The following is a 20,745-nucleotide window of genomic DNA, read 5'->3' on the forward strand; positions in this document are numbered from 1 at the left end:
CTTTAGCTTCGTAATGCATTTTAAGATATATTTTGTCAACCTCTAGAAAGAAATCTGATGGGATTCTGAACAAAGGTTAAAATCAGAAATTTAGGAAAGAATTGTTAATTTTGAATCTTCCTGTGCTACAACATGGCATGTCTCCTTTATACAAGTTTTCTTTTATGTACCTTATACTGTCAGTTATTTGTGGGTTTTTATTCTTATTGCTGTTGTAAATGGATCTCCTCCCCCCCCACCCCGCCAACCCCCACCCTTGTTAATATTCTTAACTGGTTATTTCATTAAATTAGAAAAATTTTCTTTTGGCTGCCAGCCAGCTGTTTGACTTTTTTTAAATTATAAATGCTTTTGGTTGATTCTCTTGAAGCAGACAATTTACCTACAGAAATGTAGTATGAGGAAGTGCTCCGAAGGAAAAATTTAGTGTATTAGTGGAACACAAAACCTCATTTTGCTTGCCACCTCGGAGAAGGCCTTTTTGGGGAAGCATCATTTAAAAAAATTTGAAGACGGCAGTAGGACTAGCCAGAGAGAGTGGGATGAAGAGCTTCCAAACAGAGGGGAGCAGCACGTGTGACTGTCTGGAGGCACAGGGTGTGCAAGGAATGGGGGCAGAGTGAGCAAAGGTGAGTGGCCGCAGAGGTGAACAAGGCACTTGAGGCTCTGTTAAAGAGCGCAGATCAAATTGTGAGTCTAGTGGAGTAAGCAGCTGGAGAGGTTTTTGAGCAGAGGTGAGGCACTTTCCAGTTTACATTTTTAAAAAATTACTTCAGCTGCTTTGTGGCAATGGATTTAAGACAAACCTGAGCAAGAGAGGAGGCCGGTTAGGAGGCAGTTACAATAGTTTAGCATCAGACTTGCTTGGACTAGATTTTTATTAATGTCATTCTTCTCTCCTCAGCCCTTCAGTCTCTATAGAGTAAAATACAGATTTTATTGGATTGAAAAATAAGTTCTATGTTGGGAAACATGGGATTTTTAATTTCAGATTGGCCACTAGTCGGCTACATTTTATTGCATGTTTTGCAACTTCATAAAAAGCAAATGTTGACGTATTTGTCAGGTTTCATACGTTATTCGAGATGAAGTAGAGAAGTACAATCGAAATGGAGTCAATGCCCTGCAGCTGGACCCAGCACTCAATAGACTTTTCACGGCAGGTCGCGACTCCATCATAAGGATATGGAGTGTCAACCAGCACAAGGTAAGGCAGGGATCGGGTTTACGTTTGAAATCTGTGCTCCGTAAATTTTGGTCTGTCTAGCGTGGCACCTTTCACAGTTTCAGATGTGGTTTCTTTGAGCACTGAGTTACTTGGTACACTGTATAAACACATTACAACCAGAATTCTATGAGCCTTTGAGAAAAACAGCCCTAGGGGAGTTTTAGAAGTATTTTAGCTAAGGCAGGGACTCCATAAACTGGGTCTGTGATAAGAGCACTTTGCTACAAAGAAACAAAAGATTTGTCTGGCAGGAGAATTGCTTGCAATAATTAATTTTTCTGCTTTAAATATGTTCCCCAAAAGCTCCTTGGCAGTCCTGTTACAGTTATAGTTCATCCTAAACAGATATTTGATTTCTTCATTTAAAAATGATTAGGGTACCCATAGAATCCATAGAGCCTTATTTGACAATATAAATTGTATAAAAATCTGAAGATGGTATGCTCCCCTTCAGGTGATTTAAAGGCTGTTTTATTAAATAGAAACCAGGATTTAAATATTTGTACAGATAAATCCCCACTCAAATGGCAAGGAACTCTTATATTTTGTTTGAATGCCTGTATTGTGAATGACATGGAAAGGAAGATTCAGGGAAGGAAAGGGGCCATTTATTGAGCTCCTCACTATGTACCAGACACTCTTAGCATTTCCATATCCAATATGGTCTTAACACTCATTGTAATCCTTCAAGACAGCAGTTATGATTCATTTTCATAGAAGGGGAAGCAAGCTCAGAGAAATCCACGCTGAAATAGCTAGTCATTGACAGAGAATTAGAGTCCATCTAACTTTAGAACCCTCATGCTAAACCTTGTAGTTTTAAAAATCTCTCTTTTTAGCAAGCTCTGCAAATCTAATGTTCAGTCCAAAAAAGAAACACTTTTTCACAGTTGCTGGTTATTGTTTCTTTAAGTGGACTTGGGTCTGGTGGGCTTTGGAGTCTTTAACCATGGAAACTGGTGGCCCACTGTCAAACATGGGAAGCAAGAAAACCATGGCTTTTAAGTGCTTTTTGGAATCATATTTGAATTAGAATGTCACCTTTCTGGGAATTAACAGTATATTAAACAAATTAAGAAAAACATTCATAAGAGTTAACCTCGAAGAATCTAGAGAGGAGCCTGTTTGTCCTCAAACATCTTTTTTGGTCTTCATTTTATGACAGGTTGCAATAGCATTTCTCACATAGACTTGTAGAGAGCTGTTCTCTTTGCCCATGCAGTATCTTGAAAAGTGTGGGATGTAAATAAATACTGGTCTTTAAAAGATCTCTCCTGATAATTAAGCCAAGTAAGAAGAATAGAATCTCAAATTATCTAATTGAAATGGTGACTCAGGTACTATTCCTTTAGCCCTTGGCTTTTCATTTCTTCTCTGAGGGACTGTAGATATCATGAGGAAAACATTTCATTCAGAAGGTGAAAACTGCAGTAGGAAGCTAAAAGCAAGTGTTCATTTCCCCCTGCAGTCCGGCTAGGCTCCTTACCACTCCGATCAGCCTCAATTCTGCCCCTACTATCCACTGTGAGCCTTCACCACGACTGATTCCAATTCCCCCAAGCCTGTCGATTTGCTCACGTCCTGTCCTTTCTAGTAAACCCCTTCCTGGAGCTCTTTGTGTCACACACAGTGCCTCGCCCAGATCTTGTTGCCTTCGCTAACTCAAGACGTAAAAATTAAACATTTGTCCTGGAAACCTAGGCTTTCATCAGTAATAAAACTGTCCTAAAACACAACTTCTATTTCTGTCTGTTTTCTGGAAGCATCAACTGTTCGATGAAATTCTACTCCGAATTCAGTTGTCAATTTTAAGGCCTTAGAGCAGTGTGTCACACTAATTGAAGACTCTAAACATATCTATAATTTGTAATGTATTTCATCCTCTAATATAAACTTATGACATCTTTATGATTTTTCCTTTAATTTCAGCAAGATCCTTATATAGCATCTATGGAACACCATACCGACTGGGTAAATGACATTGTACTCTGTTGTAATGGGAAAACATGTAAGTATTTCTTTGGATTATTGGGTTTTAGGAAGCTTTTAATTCAGTTTGATACAATTTCATTTTTTATGTAAACTTTTTTATTGAAGTATAATATATATACATACAAAAAAGCATGTATACCTTGAGACAACACCCATATCAAGAAACATTACCAGAAGCCCCCTGTGCCACCATTTCAGTCACTACCCCTTGTCCCAGGTAACTGTTCTTCTGTCTTCTAAATACTATTGATTAGTTTTGCCCGCATTTGAACTATATGTAAATAGACTCATAATATGCATTCTTCTTTTAGGCTTATTAATATCTTTTTCTTATTATGTTAAGATCTATTTCTTAGTTTTTCAGTCTGTTTTAGAGAATTTTTTCTTAGTCATTAGTTCAGCAGGAACATTAAAAAGTTTTCCCTGCCTATTAAAAAAAAAGTATTTGAGACAAAATATAATAGGTTCTAGAAAGAGCTTTTAAATATATAGTATATATATTTAAAATATATAATATAGTACTATATGTGTGTATATATATGAACATTAACACGTCAAGTGTGTGTGTGTGTGTGTGTGTATATATATATATATATATATATGAACATTAGGTTGAAACGGTGTTACATTATTTTACAATAAGTCTTTAAAATGGTAATAAGTTCCACTACTAAGTGGTTTGTTAATTCTTTGCCTCTTTTAGTAATATCTGCCTCTTCTGACACAACGGTAAAAGTATGGAATGCACATAAGGGATTTTGCATGTCAACGTTAAGGACACATAAGGTAAAACAGTTACCATAATTTTCAGTGTCTTTAGTGTAATATTGGAATCTCAGTACTTTATGTGGCTACAGAGTCGATCATGATACATGTGTTCTGTTACAGGATTATGTAAAAGCCTTAGCGTATGCCAAGGATAAAGAACTGGTAGCGTCGGCTGGGTTGGACAGACAAATATTCCTTTGGGATGTGAATACTCTAACAGCACTGACTGCCTCAAATAACACTGTCACAAGTAAGGTGTTTGAAGAAAATTTCTTTGAAAGTGCTCCAAGTTGACATAAGGAACGGTTTATAAAACATCTTTGATCAATTTGCATCGAGACAGTGGTTCATATTTTGAGAGTGCTTCTACCTACAGTATTCTAGCCCCCAAGAGTATGATTGAACAACAAAGAGCTAATTCCTCACTGCAGTCTTAAAATGGTAACTTCTCCAGGGGTAACCTGGTTGTTTCCGTACATGTGCATGTCTTAGCTCCTTAGCTAAAGTGTAAGTTCCTGCGGGGTAGAAGAGTTCACCTCACTACTTTGTATCTCCCACAGCATTGCCTGGCCCAAAGCCACACGCCCAGTAAATATTATTGATAGAGGTTGTGATTACCTGACAAAGTAGGCAGTTTCTGACCTTTAAGTGCTACTATGAAGAGCCTTTGAGTTAATGGCCAAGATGGAATATTCCAAAGCAAAAAACGAAAAGGTTTTCAGTGCTGATTTCGCAGGACCTTTTCAGAGCAGCACTGAATGATCCAGCCAATTCCACAAGAGTTCAGGGAGGCTAGGGTGCTTTGAAAGGCAATTCAGAGGGATTCACAGCAGTTTAATAGCATGGGTGCCTCATCAACTAAGAGATCTCAGATTACTAGGTCAGACCCATACAAGTCTAGACTTGAAACTCAGCTTCACGCTTGGCCCAGCCTACTGTAGTCCTCTTCGCAGAGTGTCAGAAGGAACTCTTAGGAGCACATTTTTGGCTAAGCCTGGCCTGGAAGCTCTGTTCAGGACAAGGGCCTGAACTATCTAGATCTCTATATGATTATAAATTCAGTTTGTCATAACCACGAAATATTCTCATCGGCTTAGCTTAGGCAGTTCTGGTCTAACCAGTGTGAGCCGAGAGGGCGGGTTGGGAGGTGGGTAAATGAAATTTCTTGAATATTGTTTTGCCTTTTTTCTCGGGAATATATGCAATCTAAGTACTATTCTCCCCTTATTGTCCTTGATTTTTTACCTGCACACTGTCTCAGTGATTCAGCAGCTGGTCCCTGCTGGGAGCTGTCACGATATATCATTTAGCTCTCTCTATATGTAAGACACTCCTCAAAGAGATGCTAACAAGAAGGAACAAAGCAAATAAGCAGTAATGTCCCAAAGTCAGAGACCAGGCTTAGACTCTGCAACAGATCCATTTTCCTTAGATCTCACATAAGTTTTTAGAGTGGATCTCACATAAGGTTTTTTAATGATTATAGAATTAATACTAATAGCTAACATTTATTGAGCACTTTTGCAAGCAGCACTTTTCTAAGTACTTTACATGTATTAAGTCTTATACTTATCACTTCTCAGTATGTTGTTGATATTTATTGTAAAATTAGGATCATACAATACAGATAGTTTTATATGCAACTTTTTCACTTCATTAATATTTTGTTCTGACTCTAAAGGCATGGACATGATTCTTGCTACACATTGCCTGATTTCCTTCTAGGAGTTGTACCAAATTATCCTCTTAACAAGTAATGTATGACAGTGCCATTTTGCCGTGTTTTCTGAGAATAAAGCATTACCTTATTTTTTTATTGGATTTGTAGGTGAAAATAATATTTTAGTTTTGATTTGTATATCCTTGAAAATGAGTTTGCACATATTTTTCATATATATTGGCACATGTATATCTTTGAAAATACATAGGTGGATAGTTTTTAAATGGTGGTGCAATTCAGTTTAGCATATATTTATTGAGTACTTGTATACTCAAATCCAGAAAACATGGAAAATCTGATAACAGTATTATTGTTTAGCACATTCTCCATTCCAGGTAGATTTATTTTCTAGCACTCATAAAGATAAGATTTTTCTAAATTTATAATTAAACTTGCAGTTTTTGCTGACTAGCTACTAAAAAGCTGATAATTTTGTTAACATTTAGCTCCATTTATCCTTAATAGCTTCCTCTTTAAGTGGGAACAAAGATTCCATTTATAGCCTGGCAATGAATCAGCTGGGAACAATCATCGTATCAGGGTCCACTGAGAAGGTAAGGGGGAGTTTAAAAGGGTGTATTTTAACACTAGAAAACAAAGAAACCAAAATAATTTGATCTGCGTAATTACTAAATATGTAGAGAGTGTTTTTGCCTGGTGGATGCTAAAAGAAAGCTTTTATGTAAATAAGAGTATAACTATATAATTACTGTCGTGTGTGGTGATGGGGCGGGTGGATGGTGTTAGGAAGGCCTGTGCTTCTTGACATTAATAAGGCTTCCTCTTACTTAAAAAGGTTGGGAGCCTTAGACAAGTGTCCATTGGCAGAAGCAGTGTTTCTCAGAATTGAATGGTTGTCATTTGACTTATACATCTATTATTTAAATTCACTCATGTATTTAAATTCACTCAGTTTGTTTAATATTGTTGAAATTCACAGGTTTTAAGGGTATGGGATCCAAGAACATGTGCAAAACTAATGAAGCTTAAAGGTCACACGGATAATGTAAAAGCATTGCTATTGAATAGAGATGGCACACAGGTATGTAGTTTCATGTGGACATTTATTTACCTAATAACTTTGACAAAATTTCATACAGCAGAAATTCCCCCACTTTGTGTACTGTTGGGTAGGTTGACTTGAACTAAAAGCTACACATATTATAAACTATGGTTTAATTTTAAATCCTTAAAATACTCTGTCGCATATGTAATAATCCACTTTTAAATAAAGGCCAGACAAGGAATTTCCTCAGAATAATTCTGATGCAGATCAGTAAAAGCAATTATGATAATATAGGCTAGAATAATTTAAAATGTTACCTTGGGTAACACAGACAGGAACTGTGGTAGTCAGTGCTTTCTGCCGATGTATTAAGTGGAAAATTTCCTCACAGTGGGTCTGACTTCAGGGCGGATCTTGTCAGTTGACCGTATAGATACAGTCTATAAGTTCAGTCATCTAACACAGTACTTAGACTCGGTATTTCCAAGAAAAATATTTTGGTATTTTCGAACATATGCTAGTATTCTGTTGGCTACATAATTTTGAATTATAAATCATAATCCTAGTTCTATAGCAGTGGGGAAATGATCTTTCATCAATGTAGGTAATAAAAAACAAAGACTGAGCACCATTTTATGTTATGACACATCTCTACCATGTGCCCCTGCCTCCCCCGGCCATTTTTTCCTGTAGGGCAGGGATAAGTTCACAGCTAATTGGAATTGATTTTGCTGGAGTTAGAGTAGGAAGATGTTGAGATGCGAACACCATTGAGTAACACACTTGTTACTCCTGTGGAAGTTATGTCATGGAAATTGACGTGAATTGGAGAAACCTCTGTCTCCAGAGGTGAAAGGTGAACAACTAGCCAGAGGAAGGAAATAATTTTTCTGAACCAGGCAAAGATGCCCAGGAAGGTCTTTGGGACATGGAAAGCTCTCAGCGTTAATGTGCTGTGTGGCCTTGAGAGGAGGGCTTCACTTTACTAGTCCTTAGTTTGCTCACCTGCAAAGTGGGAATCATAATATTTAGTTCATATAGTTAGTGAGAAAATTAGAAGTAATCACTGTAAGCCTTGCATTTTCTAGAGCTCTTGAGATCCTTTGCAGCCCCATTTTCATGTATCTAAGAAACCCCGTGCAGTCAGCGCCTTGCCTGTTTTGCAATGTAGCCACTAGGCTGCGCTCGAGATGGTGCCCCTGCCTTGTTCTCTTAACTTTGCCCAGGATTGGACTGAGTCATATAGTCTCCATGGGACTGCCCTTAAGTAGGGGCTGTAGACAAGATGATTTCTAGAAGCGGGGCTTTAGGCCTGGCAGACTTTCTAAAGTTTTGCCTGTCTACTACACTCCATGCCTTATTTCCTGTGTATATATTATGAACGTGCTTTTCCCCAAGATGATTTAAATAACAAGTATAGTTTATATGCACTTCACCTGAAATCAGGATATTTTCTGTAAGCAGAGACAGTGCTGTGGTACTACTTTAAGAGCTGCCTGTCGGCCTGAGAGTGTGTGATTAAGCAGGTATCATTCCTCCTCAGGTGCTTCTGGTACCCCTTTTCCTTATGGCCCCATAGACTAAATGTACATTTAACCGTCAGCAACAAAGCATATTTACATTAGAGAATTGACCTACTATAATAAGTACTCATTTGGGTAAAAGGGCAGTGGGGGTGGGGAGAAGAAACCTTTACTTACTAATTCTCCAGCTCTTGTCATTTAGAAGAGATAGTTATCAGGTACTGGACCTTTGTGTATATTGCATCCTGCAGAGTTGCCCTGCAACTTCTAATGTAGGATCTCCCGTGACATTGTAATTCAGGGACTTGTGACAAGATATGTATAATAGGCCAGTGAATCCCATGGACCTCAACCTGTTCCCTCACTTCCTTTGTTGTGAAAGTAAGTTTCTTATTTAGCAAACTTTACGATTTGATGTCTGTCACCATTGCATTTGTTTTGATTGATGCCAACATTACTGAGATGAGGCACTTTTCATTCCTTGTGCTTGCTCAGGCAATTGTTTGAGGAGCTGGAACAACCTGGTACATAGGGTTTTCCTGGTAATACAGGTCCTACAGAACCTAGCTCATGGGTCTAGGGGTCTCCGAGCGTTAGGCCACTCCTTGCCCACTTGGCTGCTCTCTATTGCAAGTTGCAATTGTGTATGAATGACTATCCCAGAAACACTTGTTTTGGTTAACAGTAGCTTGGCCCCAATACACTGGAACCTCTCATCTCCACTGACAGAAACACAGAGCACACCTAAGTCTGATTTAACAGAAACACTTGGGGCATTCTCCTGGTCCCAGGAGTCACCTCATAATGAGGAGGTCTTCATGTGTATCCAGTGGAAGAGTGGAGGTGGTGGGAAATGTTTTGATGACTCCTCTAACTTGTACAAGATATCAGACAGTAGAAATCCTGTAAAATAGGCGCATCCTTCAACCACACTACCAAACACCACAAAGAGTTCGCCAGCATTGCACTTTAAAAGTGATTGGTATCTATTTGGAGGCCTGAGTTTAGCAATCTTAGAATACTGGCTGCTATCAAGATTATTATCAGGGCTGATACAGCTGTTTCCTCATCTGCTTTCAGCTGTGATTTCACTCTGCTTTCACTCTGGATTTGGGACTTATCTCTTCCCTGTTGCAAGTCGCCTAGGCTGTGAGGACTTGCTGCCTGTCATCTAAAGTCGTTAGACCTTACTCTCTCTAGGTACACAGTCTAGGATCTGAGTAGTCAAAGCTTTGCCACCTCAAGGTAGCATCTCTTCCTGGAATGGGGAGGCCCTCCTTGCCTCCTCCCTATGAGACTGCCACACTCTCCCACACATGTGTCGAAGGTCTGCTTGTAACCGTAATCATGACAGTTTCTTTACTAGTTATTGCCCTTGTGAACTGGTTGGAATGGCAGCTTATGGGGGAGCCTCCTAGTAGGTGTTCATTTAATTAAACATATCTGGAGATCTAAAGGCCCCTTTAAGTCACAGGGCATGCCAGCAAATCCTTAATATCCCTCAAGGTCTCATCTATTCAGACGCTTTCCAAATCTCTAAGCCCACAACTATCTTCTCTTTTTTGAAGCTCTTTGCCTACTTAATTTCATACACCAGCACCAACAGTTGCTTTCTCTTCGGGGCCACTTTTTTTTCCAGAGAGTAAGTTTTTATCCTCTTCTGCAAGTCACCACGGTAACTGCTAGAGACACCAGGCGTGCTGAATGTGAATGTGCAGTGGCCATTTCAGCCTGTTTCTCTCAGGCTCACAGTGTGCTCAGCCCTGCTTTGTGTGCCAGCAACTTCTATGTAGTTGATGCTCCTGAGCCTTTAGAAATGATCAGAATTGCTAACGTTAACTGAATGCTGAAGGTCCACATTTTATATTAATAGATGTTGAACTTGAGGCTTGTATGGGAAGTATCCAAGGTCCCAGACAGTGAATGACTCTAGCCTAGGACTAGATTTTGCTTCTGACTTCTGTCAGTAGAATCCAAAGGACCTGGCAGGCCATCAGAAATCCAGAGCCATGAATGAGGGGATGAGGCAGAGGTGTGACCCAGGGCACCAAAAGGCTTGCTGGACTAGTGCAATGCTTGTCAAACTTAGTGTACCAAATGACCTGGAGAGCCTGTCACCTGGTGATTGGACCCCACCACAGTTGCTGCTTCATGAGGTCATGAATGGGACCTGGGAATTTATATTCTTAACTAGTTCCCAGGGGCTGCTGATGCTGCCAGTGGCCAGATAGAGAGGACAAAGGCAGCTTTACTCAGAGGTTTCCCCTGCTTGAGCGTGTACCGTTCCCTTTGGTCATTTCAGCCTGTGGTGCAAGCTTGTCAGAAGTTTTTTCAGAGGCAGAAATGCAGATTTTAAAGGTGTGTGTTAGACGGTGTAGAGTCAGGAGAGAAGCCAAGTGCAAAGCATAGGAAAGGAGAAACTTTGGGCAAGTTTCTAACCTTAGCATTCTTCATTCCCAGTGCCTTTCCGGCAGTTCTGATGGGACAATTCGCCTATGGTCCCTTGGCCAGCAGAGATGTATAGCAACGTACCGAGTCCATGATGAAGGCGTTTGGGCTCTGCAAGTCAATGATGCCTTCACACACGTGTATTCTGGAGGGAGGGACCGGAAGATTTATTGTACGGATCTAAGAAACCCTGACATTCGAGTGCTAATTTGTGAAGAAAAAGCACCAGTTCTCAAGGTATATATGTCATATATGTTAGCTTTATAATTAAGATTGTTCCGTGTGCCAGCCAAATATGGCAAAATCTGTATTAAAACATGAATCAACTGTGGGGCTGTAAAAAAGATATTTTAACATTTTTGTTAGTCACCTGTAGAAGAATGGTGACTTGGGTACATCAGGGAAGGCTGGCTCTCCCGCAGAGAAGTCCTAGTGGGATTGCCCCACATTGCTCCTGACATTGCCTGGCTTTCCTAACCTGTCCTTAGAGGACGAATTGGAAGAGTTCAAGTATCTGTGAGCAGACAGCAAAGCAGAAATGTGTCCACTGCCTCATGAGGGAGGGTGTAAAAGAGGCTCCTGAAGACGAGGGAACGAGCTGGCTCGTACTCCACAGCATTGGTGCAACAAAGTGGTTCTGATAATCACGGTCTGGGATGTGGTAAAAAGGTACTTGGGAAGCCGTCCATACTTAAGCCTGCCAGAAGTGAAGCCTAGACTGAAAAATGGCCAATCATCATATAAGTCCAGCCTCACTGATAATCACAGAATTGCACATCAAAACAACAGTGAGGAAATTTCTAGATTTAAAATAGAGGCATGAAGACAGCACTGCCCCCCTTTCTCAGAAATCATCTGACGACAGCAAGGAAAGCAAGAAATAACTGCAAATACCCATCATTTACGAAACTAAGTGACATCTGAAACCCAGACCACAGTGTAGGAAGAAGGGCTAAAAAAGGAATAGAGGTCAAACGAGACAGTTGAGAGGATGCCTGTGGTCTAGGAGCTTACACAAAACTGGCCAAGTACAGTTCTTTAAAATAGTGACACACTCTAATGGACAAAACCATTAATCCTTCAGGGAAGCAAGAGAGTTGGAGCTGAAATCATGCAGGCACAGCATGTGTGCAGGAAGCAGGCTGAGGGGGGAGACAAGTGTGGAGGAGAAACACTGCACTGTGAGCCCTGCAGCTGCCAGGATCTCTTGGCTGTATAGAAAAAGCACTTGGCGCAGACATAACCATGTTATAAGGAACATCACTTTGAACCAAAGAGGACTCCTGCTTGCTAGGAGCCAAGCCATGTCCCCACAACTCCAAACCTGCAGTTTTCTGGTACAGGAGGAATAGTGGACGAAAATAGACTGATTTTATTTGCATTGCATGTATGTATGTATTAGAATTTTTATATGTATAATATTTTAAAAATACAGAAGGACAGACGGTAAAACTGATCACCAGTGCACTGTCCTTGGGCAAGGGAGTGAATTACATGGGTACTTTTAATGTTTGTTGTGTTGTTAGAATTTTTTTTACTACAAACATTTTCAAAGAAAAAACATTTCTTATTAAGAAAGAACACAAAAACAAAATATTATAAGTCATCCTTTTGACTATCCATTTAAATCCCTTAAATTAATCACACTTAAAACTTTAAGCCACTGTTTTAATGAGAAGCCACCAAAACTTTCATAGGGTCGTGAATTTCTTTAGCACAGACTCCCTCATTCATCTGTACATTCCTAGCTTTTACTAGCTTTTAACACATGCCATAGTAAAGTCAACACAAATGTCGAATGAAGGAATTTATATTCATTCATTCATTCATTCATTTGTGCCTACAGCACCTGGTCTTCCTAGGTGGTCTTCCATCCAAGTCCTAACCAGGCCCGACCCTGCTTAGTTTCCGAGATCAGACTGGATCGGGTGTGTTCAGGGTAGCAAGGCCGTAGACAGAATTGATATTTAATCATGTGTAACTCTTCCTGGCAATTCAGATGAGTCAGCATTTCACAAAACAATATTTTTGTGCTTTGTTTTCAGATGGAGCTTGATAGATCAGCTGATCCCCCTCCTGCAATCTGGGTTGCAACAACTAAATCTACAGTAAATAAATGGGTAAGTGAGCTACTGTACAGTTGGCGAAGGATTATAAACGCGTGGTTAGTTATCACAGACCTGCCAGACACCATTAGCAAATGCTCAGTATGAACATGACTCTCAGCATGCTTTTGGACAGTGGCAAAAATCTGAAAGCCTCTATGAATGTAGATGTGATCCTAAGGGTTGAACTAAAATTAAGGTAACACTCAAAGCTTCTAACTTCTTTGCCAGGAACCAAGAAATACATATGGAAATTCTTAGAATAGGCACTGTGGCCTGATAAAACCAGTAAATATTAGTGCAGCTTCTGACTTCATGAAACTTCATTTGAAAATAGACAACTCAAATACCAACACAGCAGGGAAACTCACTAGGATTCTCTTTTTCTAAACAGAGCAGTCAGAAAATTGTGCTTTTAAATTCATTTCCTTTTTCTTTTTAGCATGAAGAATGAGTAGAAATAGAGGATGAGCAGAGAGAAGTTATCAAAAGTAGTATTCTTAAATCTTAATTAAAGAAGATTTTAGTTTTCTTGCTTACCAGTTTGTGGATAACAGAAGAGAAAGTGTTTGCATTTGTTCCTTTTTATATACAGGGCAAATGGTCTTTCTCTGAACTTGTGAAAAATGTTATATATCTTGTCTAAATTTCATTGGGCCTGTTGACATCAATATAATTTACCTAGAAGATTGCTTGGTGTTCTCTTCAAAAAGACAACATCCCATTCTTAATATTTGTTTTAGTCTTTTTAATCATGGTAGGTAATTATATTTTGTGACAGTATTTTTTGATTGATGTTATTGGTGGGTTTTTCTCGTTTGTTTGTTCTTTGTTTTTCTTGCCATTTTAAACAGATTGGGAAAGCTTATAAAGCATAAAATGATTAAATAATGAATTTTGTTTCTTCAGACATTGAAGGGAATTCATAACTTTAGAGCCTCTGGAGATTATGACAATGACTGTACAAATCCTATAACACCCCTTTGTACACAACCTGACCAGGTTATCAAAGGTAAGGAAATTGGAAGGTTTTATACCTTTTATTGAAGTTAATTATAGTTACTAAGAGATTGACAAAAATAAAGGAGATAATCTTCCTTTATATGTAATTCTGATATCAGCAAAAGACTCATAATGGCATATTGGTTCATTTTTAATAAAAGAAAAACATTTAAAAACTGCTATTTAGTGACTTTAAAAAGTAGGCTTTTTTTTTTTTTTTTAATGCCTACAGCATTTGGTATTCCTAGGTGGTCTCCCATCCAAGTACTAACCAAGCCCCACCCTGCTTAGCTTCCGAGATCAGACAAGATCGGGCACGTTCAGAGTGGCATGGCCGTAGACAAAAAGTAGGCTTTCTTGAGTTAATCTTTTTACCCCAAATCAGAATAGTCAGGGTCTTGGTAAAGCCAACAGCCATTTTGAAAAATATATAGAATTTACTGTTATCTTGGCACAAGTCAGAAAAAGTCAGATCTGGTCCTTGAATTATGCGTGCCACAGCTGCAAGTAGTACCTCTAACTTTAATATCAGAGTTTGGGGTTAGAATATTGAATGATGCATTCATCTACAGTTAGATGTCCATGCTGTTATCTTTAGAATAGAATGTCCCTTCTAGAGGTATAAAAGACAAGGAAGATAGGATGTAAAAGTTAATGAGAGATGAGGCCAATTCAGAGGTTTCCTGTCATTTGCACTTTTTCCAGTGTATAAAACTGTTTGCCCTTCACAGTTGTCCACTAGTAGACCCTTGAAGTGAAGAGTCTTTTAATCTATGATATTAAAATCAGACAGTTTTTGTTTGGCCTTCAGTTGCCTTAGATATAATTATATAGTCTTCTGATTCGCCTTCTTTCTGGTGGCTAGTGTGATTTATGTTCTGTTGTATACCAGTTAACAATTGTTACCTTACTGTGAATTTAAATGTAGTAGAAGGATTGTTTTGCTAATTGTGTGGGTTTTTTTCCTTTAGGGGGTGCTAGTATTATTCAATGCCACATTCTTAATGATAAGAGACATATATTAACCAAAGATACCAATAATAATGTGGCATATTGGGATGTATTGAAGGTGAGTATCTTTTTGTATTAAATAGAGGTTATTGGATTATGTATCCTATTTTTTGTGTGTGTATGAAAAAAAGATAATGTATAAATTAAGATTTAATCGTAATGATACTTTATGGGGGTGTACTTTCTTATGTGAATATTAGATAAGGCCATAGTTTATTTTTTTAAGCACCTAAAATTCAAATAGAACCATTTCTCTGTTTAATATATTACAAACTCTGTTGTATGCTTCCTTACCTTAAAATGAATACATAAGAATTCCATATCCTCGATACTATTGACATTTGGGGCCGAATAAGTCTTTGCTGGGGGCAAGGAGGAGTGAGATCTGGCCTGTGTGTTGTTAGATGTTTAGCAGCATCCCTTGCCTCTACCCACTAGATGCCAGTAACCACCCATCCCACTTCAATTGTGACAACCCAGAATGTCTTCAGACATTGCCATATGTTTAAGGGGCAGAATGAGGAAGAAGGATACAAAATCACCCTAGGTTGAAACCACTGGAGTACATGAAATAAGTTTGGCCATTTCTTAGGATTTCCAGTCTTCACTGTGAGCATCAGTTACAACTCTAGATCATCTTAAGATGACTCCCTCTGAAATAGCTGAGATGTATTAAGCTGTTCAACCACATTCTAAATAGCACTGACGAATTTATAGGCAGTTTGAAAAGTTTGCTTTTAGAGTTCTGACAAATATTCCTTCTTAGTGTTGTTGTTGATATTTTTGTTTAACAGGTATTTCCTGGATTGAATGAGTATTGTGTACAGGGAACTGAACTGTATTGAGAGTTATAGATGACAGAAAAGTCCATCCCTTCTGGTAGGAAGAGAGCAGAGTGGCGAAATGTGAAAGCCTAAGGAGTAAACAGATCACAGGATAGCTTATGGACGAGGGCAATTACTTGCAACTGGAGAAATCAGGAGAGCGGCATGGTATAGAAATCATTTCAACAGGGGCTTAAAGGGTTTCATCAGATGAATAATGCGAGGGCATTTCAGGAAGAAGGAGTGAATGACATGGCACAAAAGAGGGAAGGTACATGCTTATTTAGGGCAAGATGAGCAGTTTTGTGTTGTTGATTTGATACTAGATGAGTATAAGGGAGTAATAAGGGTATAAGCACAAAGATGAGATTCAAGTCATTGCCCAGAGTCTTGAATTGCAGGCCCCAGAATTAGCCTTTCTTTGGTATTCCCTAAAGAATCTTAATCTTAGATGATTTTAGAGCAGGAAAATCCCATATTCAAAGTGGTAGTACTATGTGTCATGGGAAAGAAGCTGGAAGACAATTTTCTAAAGCATAATGATTTGGGGATCTAAAAGAAAAGACAGGTGTTGGATATGTTATAAAGGATTAATGGAAAAGATCTGAGGGTTTGGTTAGGCTCTTGGTTATAAGGAACAAAGGTTCACTTAAGTTGACTTTCAGAGTGACAGAGTAAGATAAACAAGTTTCTTTCTGGGAAAAAGGGACTGTCTGAATAGGAACTGTGGCCTGACTGACACTTTCCTTCCCTGTGGGGCAGCTGTGGGAAGTTGCATTACAGAAAGGTTGCTGGGCGAGCATGGCTTCAGAACATGAATGGAAAGCTTAACTGCAGCAGGCTCCAAAAGTCCAACTGGTCTTTTTCTACAACAGACACATGCTTAGCAGGAAACTAGAAACCTTGTTTGTTTCATTGTGGGGATGGGGAGCATCCAGAGCAGCCCCGAGGATCTCATCAGCAGAAACTTGGGTACTCCACGACTGATGTGGCCCCAGCTCTGCCCAGGGCTGGGCTTCGCCTCACGCTGCCCAGCACCTGGTGCCTTCCAGAATATCTAATGAAATCTAATCAGGCCAGCTCTTCTTTGAGGGCTGACTTACTTTCTGCCTATGGGTCTGATGTCCTCTCTTACTCTAATTAGCTGAAGCCTTGGTAGGGTCCTGCTGGCTGAATGAGAGATAGTTTTACTTAGATGGGGCACTGAGCTGGCATGTACTATAATTGGCATTTTTTGTGTCCCTAACAGCTTTCTATGCCCAGATACTAGACCTTGACGTTTCAACAGCAATTGGGCATAATGAACATGACATTAAACAAAAGAGAAGTCAAGAGTAGTTAGAAACATAGGCTCAAAGTTGGACAGAGCTAAATTATAATCTTGGCTCTGCCAGCTACTAGCCAAGTGATCTCCATAACATGCTGAACCTCTCAAAGCCTCCTTCTTTACTTCTAAAATGTGGCAGTACCTGTTTTCCTGGTGATGCTAAGGGGATATTCAAGAAGTATTTATCATAGTGGCTGGCACATAGTAGTAAGGAGGCTGTTGCATTAATACAGGTGAAAATATCATCATCAGAAATACTCATCTGAGCTAGGGTAGAATCAAGGGGGATGAGAAAAGAATGGAATGATTAGAAAGATATTTAGGCCTGTAGATAAGAGTGATGCTTGAATCAGAGGGAATATGAAGGAAAGGAAGGAGCAAAGATGAATCCTTAGTTTCTGAATTAGATAGTTTGGTGAGCAGAAATGATATAGGGCATAAAAGAGGAAAATGAGTTGTTGGAGGAAAGAGACGTGCTGAGAAAGACACGAATTTGAGTTTATGTGGGACATCTGGGTAGAAATGTGTGCCGAGCGGACAGCTGTGCAGCCTGATGTGCAGACGAAAGAGCTGGGTTGGGGAAATAGGGTCAGCAGTCATCAGCTTGTAGATTATAATTAAAGTCATGGAAAATGTCAGAGTTTCCAAGGGATACGTCTATACTGAAAAGAGAAAAACAAATCATCACCCTTTCTGGAATCGTTAAAAAAAGAGCCACAAAGGTATATAATTAAAAGGGGTAAGAAAACTAAAAGTAAATGGCAGCTCAAGAACCAATTAAACATTTCAGATAGGAGCTCATGGTTAGCAGCATTGGCCTGTTGAGAGCCCATGTAAAATATGGAATGTAATGTGCACATGGATTTAACCAATAAAGAGGGTCGTGTCTGGAGAGAGCAGTCTCTAGGGATTCCTGAGGACAAAAGCCAGATGGAGTGATTGAGTAGTGATTGGGAGGTGAAGAAACAGAATTTGGGTGGAGGCAGTCTTCGACGAAGTTTGACTTTGGTGAGGTGAACAGGAAGAAGCAGTAGATGGAGAAGATTTAGGGATAAGATAATCAAGGGACGGTTTTGTTTCAGTGTTCAGGTATATTTCAGATGGGAAAAATTTGAACATGTTTCGCTGCTCATGGAGAGAAGCCAGTAGAGACAAGAAGTGGGTAGATGATGAGACAAGGCCTCCAAGGAGAAGGGAGAGGTGAGAGAATTCAGAGCACAGCAAAAGGGAAGCCTTTTTCCTTGCACCAGGAAGAAAAGTTAAGGGGATTTTGTCAAGGCTTTTAAAAAATTTTTTTGAAGAGTAAAGGTCAGAGTCATGTGCTGAGGGTAGTGAAGGAAGTAGCAAGGTCAAAGATATGAGAGTAAAGACCACGTTGTGGAGAACTGACTCTGGAAGCAGAAGAAATCCCAGGTAGCAATGATTCAGTTGAGGCTGGAGATCATACATTTATAGTTGGAATATTGTCAAAGATTTGAGAAGCCAGCATGTCTTTTGTGTTGTCTGTGTAGATTTTGATGTCCAGAATGGAAGCAAGAACTCGAGATAGACTACAAGACATTGTACCAGAGCTCACGTTTTTAGTGAATGAGGGAGAGTGACCACAGAGGTTGCCGAAAAAGAGGGGTACAGTTAACTGCAACTAAATGACATGGGCATCAAAGAAAAAGGACTTGTACATAGAAATGATGGACAGTGGTCTCACTGTGCCATTAAAGAGCTGTGGGATGTAGGAGAAGCAGCAGAGTCACCCTTTGAAGAGATGACTGAAGAATTGGGACCCTGAGGAAAGAGCCAGGTCGCTGTTAGGATGAGGAGATAGAAGGAGCATCCTGATACGAGCTTCAGGGTTGCGATGAGCTGTTCAGGATTGAAGTGCTCCATGGCACCCGAGGAAGTTCAGGACATGCTTTGGGGAAACACGCATTTAGGGAGTGAGGGAGAATAAGGAAGGATTGTAATGGTCAAGAAAGAGAAACTTAGACCTGCTGTCTGTATCATAGCTCCCAAGGTGGCTTCAGAGTCCTTAAAGTGCTTATCAACTGTTACTTGTTCCTTGGTTTTCTTCTTTTTTTTTTTTTTTTTTTTTTGCTTTATTTGACATTGCTTCCAGGTAAGTGGATAGTGTATCAGTATCAGCAAAATTAAATTACAGTTTCCAAAAAGAATATTTTGTGGGTTTTTTCATTAAAATTTTTAGTAGTTACTTAAAGGTAAAGGCTTTGAGATGAAAATATTTGACCACATTCTTTCTGAAATGTATTTTAGACTCATTTAGACAAATGTGAAAATGGGTAAAATTTTGAATAGCTAAGTCAGAATCAAATTAATTTGCTACTTAATATTGATAATTATTATACTTTCTTTTTGATGTATAGGCATGTAAAGTTGAAGATCTTGGCAAAGTGGATTTTGAAGATGAAATTAAAAAAAGATTTAAGATGGTGTATGTGCCAAATTGGTTCTCAGTAGACTTAAAAACAGGGGTAAGTTAGCAATTGATATTTGTGCCATTTGGGATAGTTGAAAATTTCTAATGTGGGTCAAAATTAAGTATTACTAGTTAGAGTCCTGTGTTTTTAAGTGTGAAAGGAAAAAATTTTTTCATGTTAATACTTGTAAAATGCAGTTTAAATGCCTTTTGGTATCCCAGTAAATTGTGGTTGCATTGAATCCCACGAAATACATTTTGATTCTGAACCTTTGGCTTAGCACCTTAGTTAAATAGCACAAATAAATAAAGGTTTAGACTTAGCTGAAGAATATATTCGAATGGAATGCCACCATCTTTTTTTTTTTTTTTTTTTTGACAGATGTTGACTATCACTTTGGATGAGAGTGACTGTTTTGCTGCTTGGGTTTCTGCAAAAGATGCTGGTTTCAGCAGCCCTGATGGGTCAGATCCAAAACGTGAGTTTGTGTCCTTCCTTCTCTTCTTCCTTGCAAAAGAGAAGGTGGGTCTGTGCTGTTTTTTGCTATGTGCTCATCTTTATTATGATTCTGTTATGTTTTGTCAGTATTTTTGGTCAGTGTTCTCCTAAGAATGTAGCATGTAGAATTACCTAATACAGACAGATATAGTTTTAGTGACTTCATATGAAAACAGCCCTTTCAAGAATGCAGCTCCTGTTTGTGGTTCCTCTGTTTTTAAAGAATGGCTATATCTAAACCAGATAGGATATCTGTTTGTTCCATGTTATCACTGCTTTAAACATTATAAGATAAAGTTTTAATAGACTTGGCGAAATCTGATTTTTTAAGCATCACTGGCATTGGGTTAAGAATTTAACATCAGAATATGTGAGAACTTATAATTTTTCTCTATTTTCAGGTGAAAATTACTAACTATTTTCCATTCCTTTTTAATAACTTTTTTTGTAGTGAACTTAGGAGGACTTTTACTCCAGGCACTGCTAGAATATTGGCCTAGAACACATGTGAATCCAATGGATGAAGAAGAAAATGAAGTAAACCATGGTTGGTGCTTTTATATCAGGATAATTGATTAAAAATTACTCAGAAGTTAAAGAAACTTCAACTGGTTATTTTAAGAAATATTTTAAGTATTTGCTAAATTGCAACAGAATATTTGTAGTGTGCCCAATTCATTGCCTCCTTTCTACAGCCCAAAGTAAACATCCATCCAGTCTTAACTGAGTTTTCAAGGAGCTTTCAATCAGTGAGACTGCTCTAGATAGATAGAATAAACCCAGTATGGTTAAAATGACCTTTGTCCTTAAAAGGAGGTAGCCTAGCAGGTATATTCCAAAGATACTTCTCAGAGTATCTGT

The 20,745-nt window shown here is 38.9% G+C and overlaps 1 protein-coding gene, 1 long non-coding RNA gene and 2 pseudogenes across 2 annotated transcripts in view; 2 read left to right on the plus strand and 2 right to left on the minus strand.

The window, feature by feature from the left end:
* Positions 1-20,745, plus strand: part of WDR48 (WD repeat domain 48) — a 43,854-nt gene that overhangs the window by 11,917 nt on the left and 11,192 nt on the right. The window contains exons 2-14 of the mRNA XM_011366737.2: positions 1,067-1,207; positions 3,158-3,236; positions 3,924-4,006; positions 4,109-4,238; positions 6,174-6,262; positions 6,649-6,750; positions 10,698-10,922; positions 12,731-12,805; positions 13,700-13,802; positions 14,764-14,861; positions 19,333-19,440; positions 19,768-19,864; positions 20,336-20,431. Of these exons, the coding sequence (XP_011365039.1) occupies positions 1,067-1,207; positions 3,158-3,236; positions 3,924-4,006; positions 4,109-4,238; positions 6,174-6,262; positions 6,649-6,750; positions 10,698-10,922; positions 12,731-12,805; positions 13,700-13,802; positions 14,764-14,861; positions 19,333-19,440; positions 19,768-19,864; positions 20,336-20,431 (1,426 nt within the window). The remainder of the gene's footprint in view (positions 1-1,066; positions 1,208-3,157; positions 3,237-3,923; positions 4,007-4,108; positions 4,239-6,173; positions 6,263-6,648; positions 6,751-10,697; positions 10,923-12,730; positions 12,806-13,699; positions 13,803-14,763; positions 14,862-19,332; positions 19,441-19,767; positions 19,865-20,335; positions 20,432-20,745) is intronic.
* On the minus strand, positions 12,523-12,641 carry LOC111736306 (annotated as a pseudogene).
* LOC111736994 lies at positions 14,016-14,134 on the minus strand (annotated as a pseudogene).
* Positions 20,451-20,745, plus strand: part of LOC111747429 — a 3,855-nt gene continuing 3,560 nt past the window's right edge. The window contains exon 1 of the long non-coding RNA XR_002783531.1: positions 20,451-20,743. This is a non-coding gene — a long non-coding RNA (uncharacterized LOC111747429). The remainder of the gene's footprint in view (positions 20,744-20,745) is intronic.

The sequence above is a fragment of the Pteropus vampyrus genome, unplaced genomic scaffold (genome assembly GCF_000151845.1).
Source record: "Pteropus vampyrus isolate Shadow unplaced genomic scaffold, Pvam_2.0 Scaffold1, whole genome shotgun sequence".
Taxonomy (NCBI): Eukaryota; Metazoa; Chordata; class Mammalia; order Chiroptera; family Pteropodidae; genus Pteropus; species Pteropus vampyrus.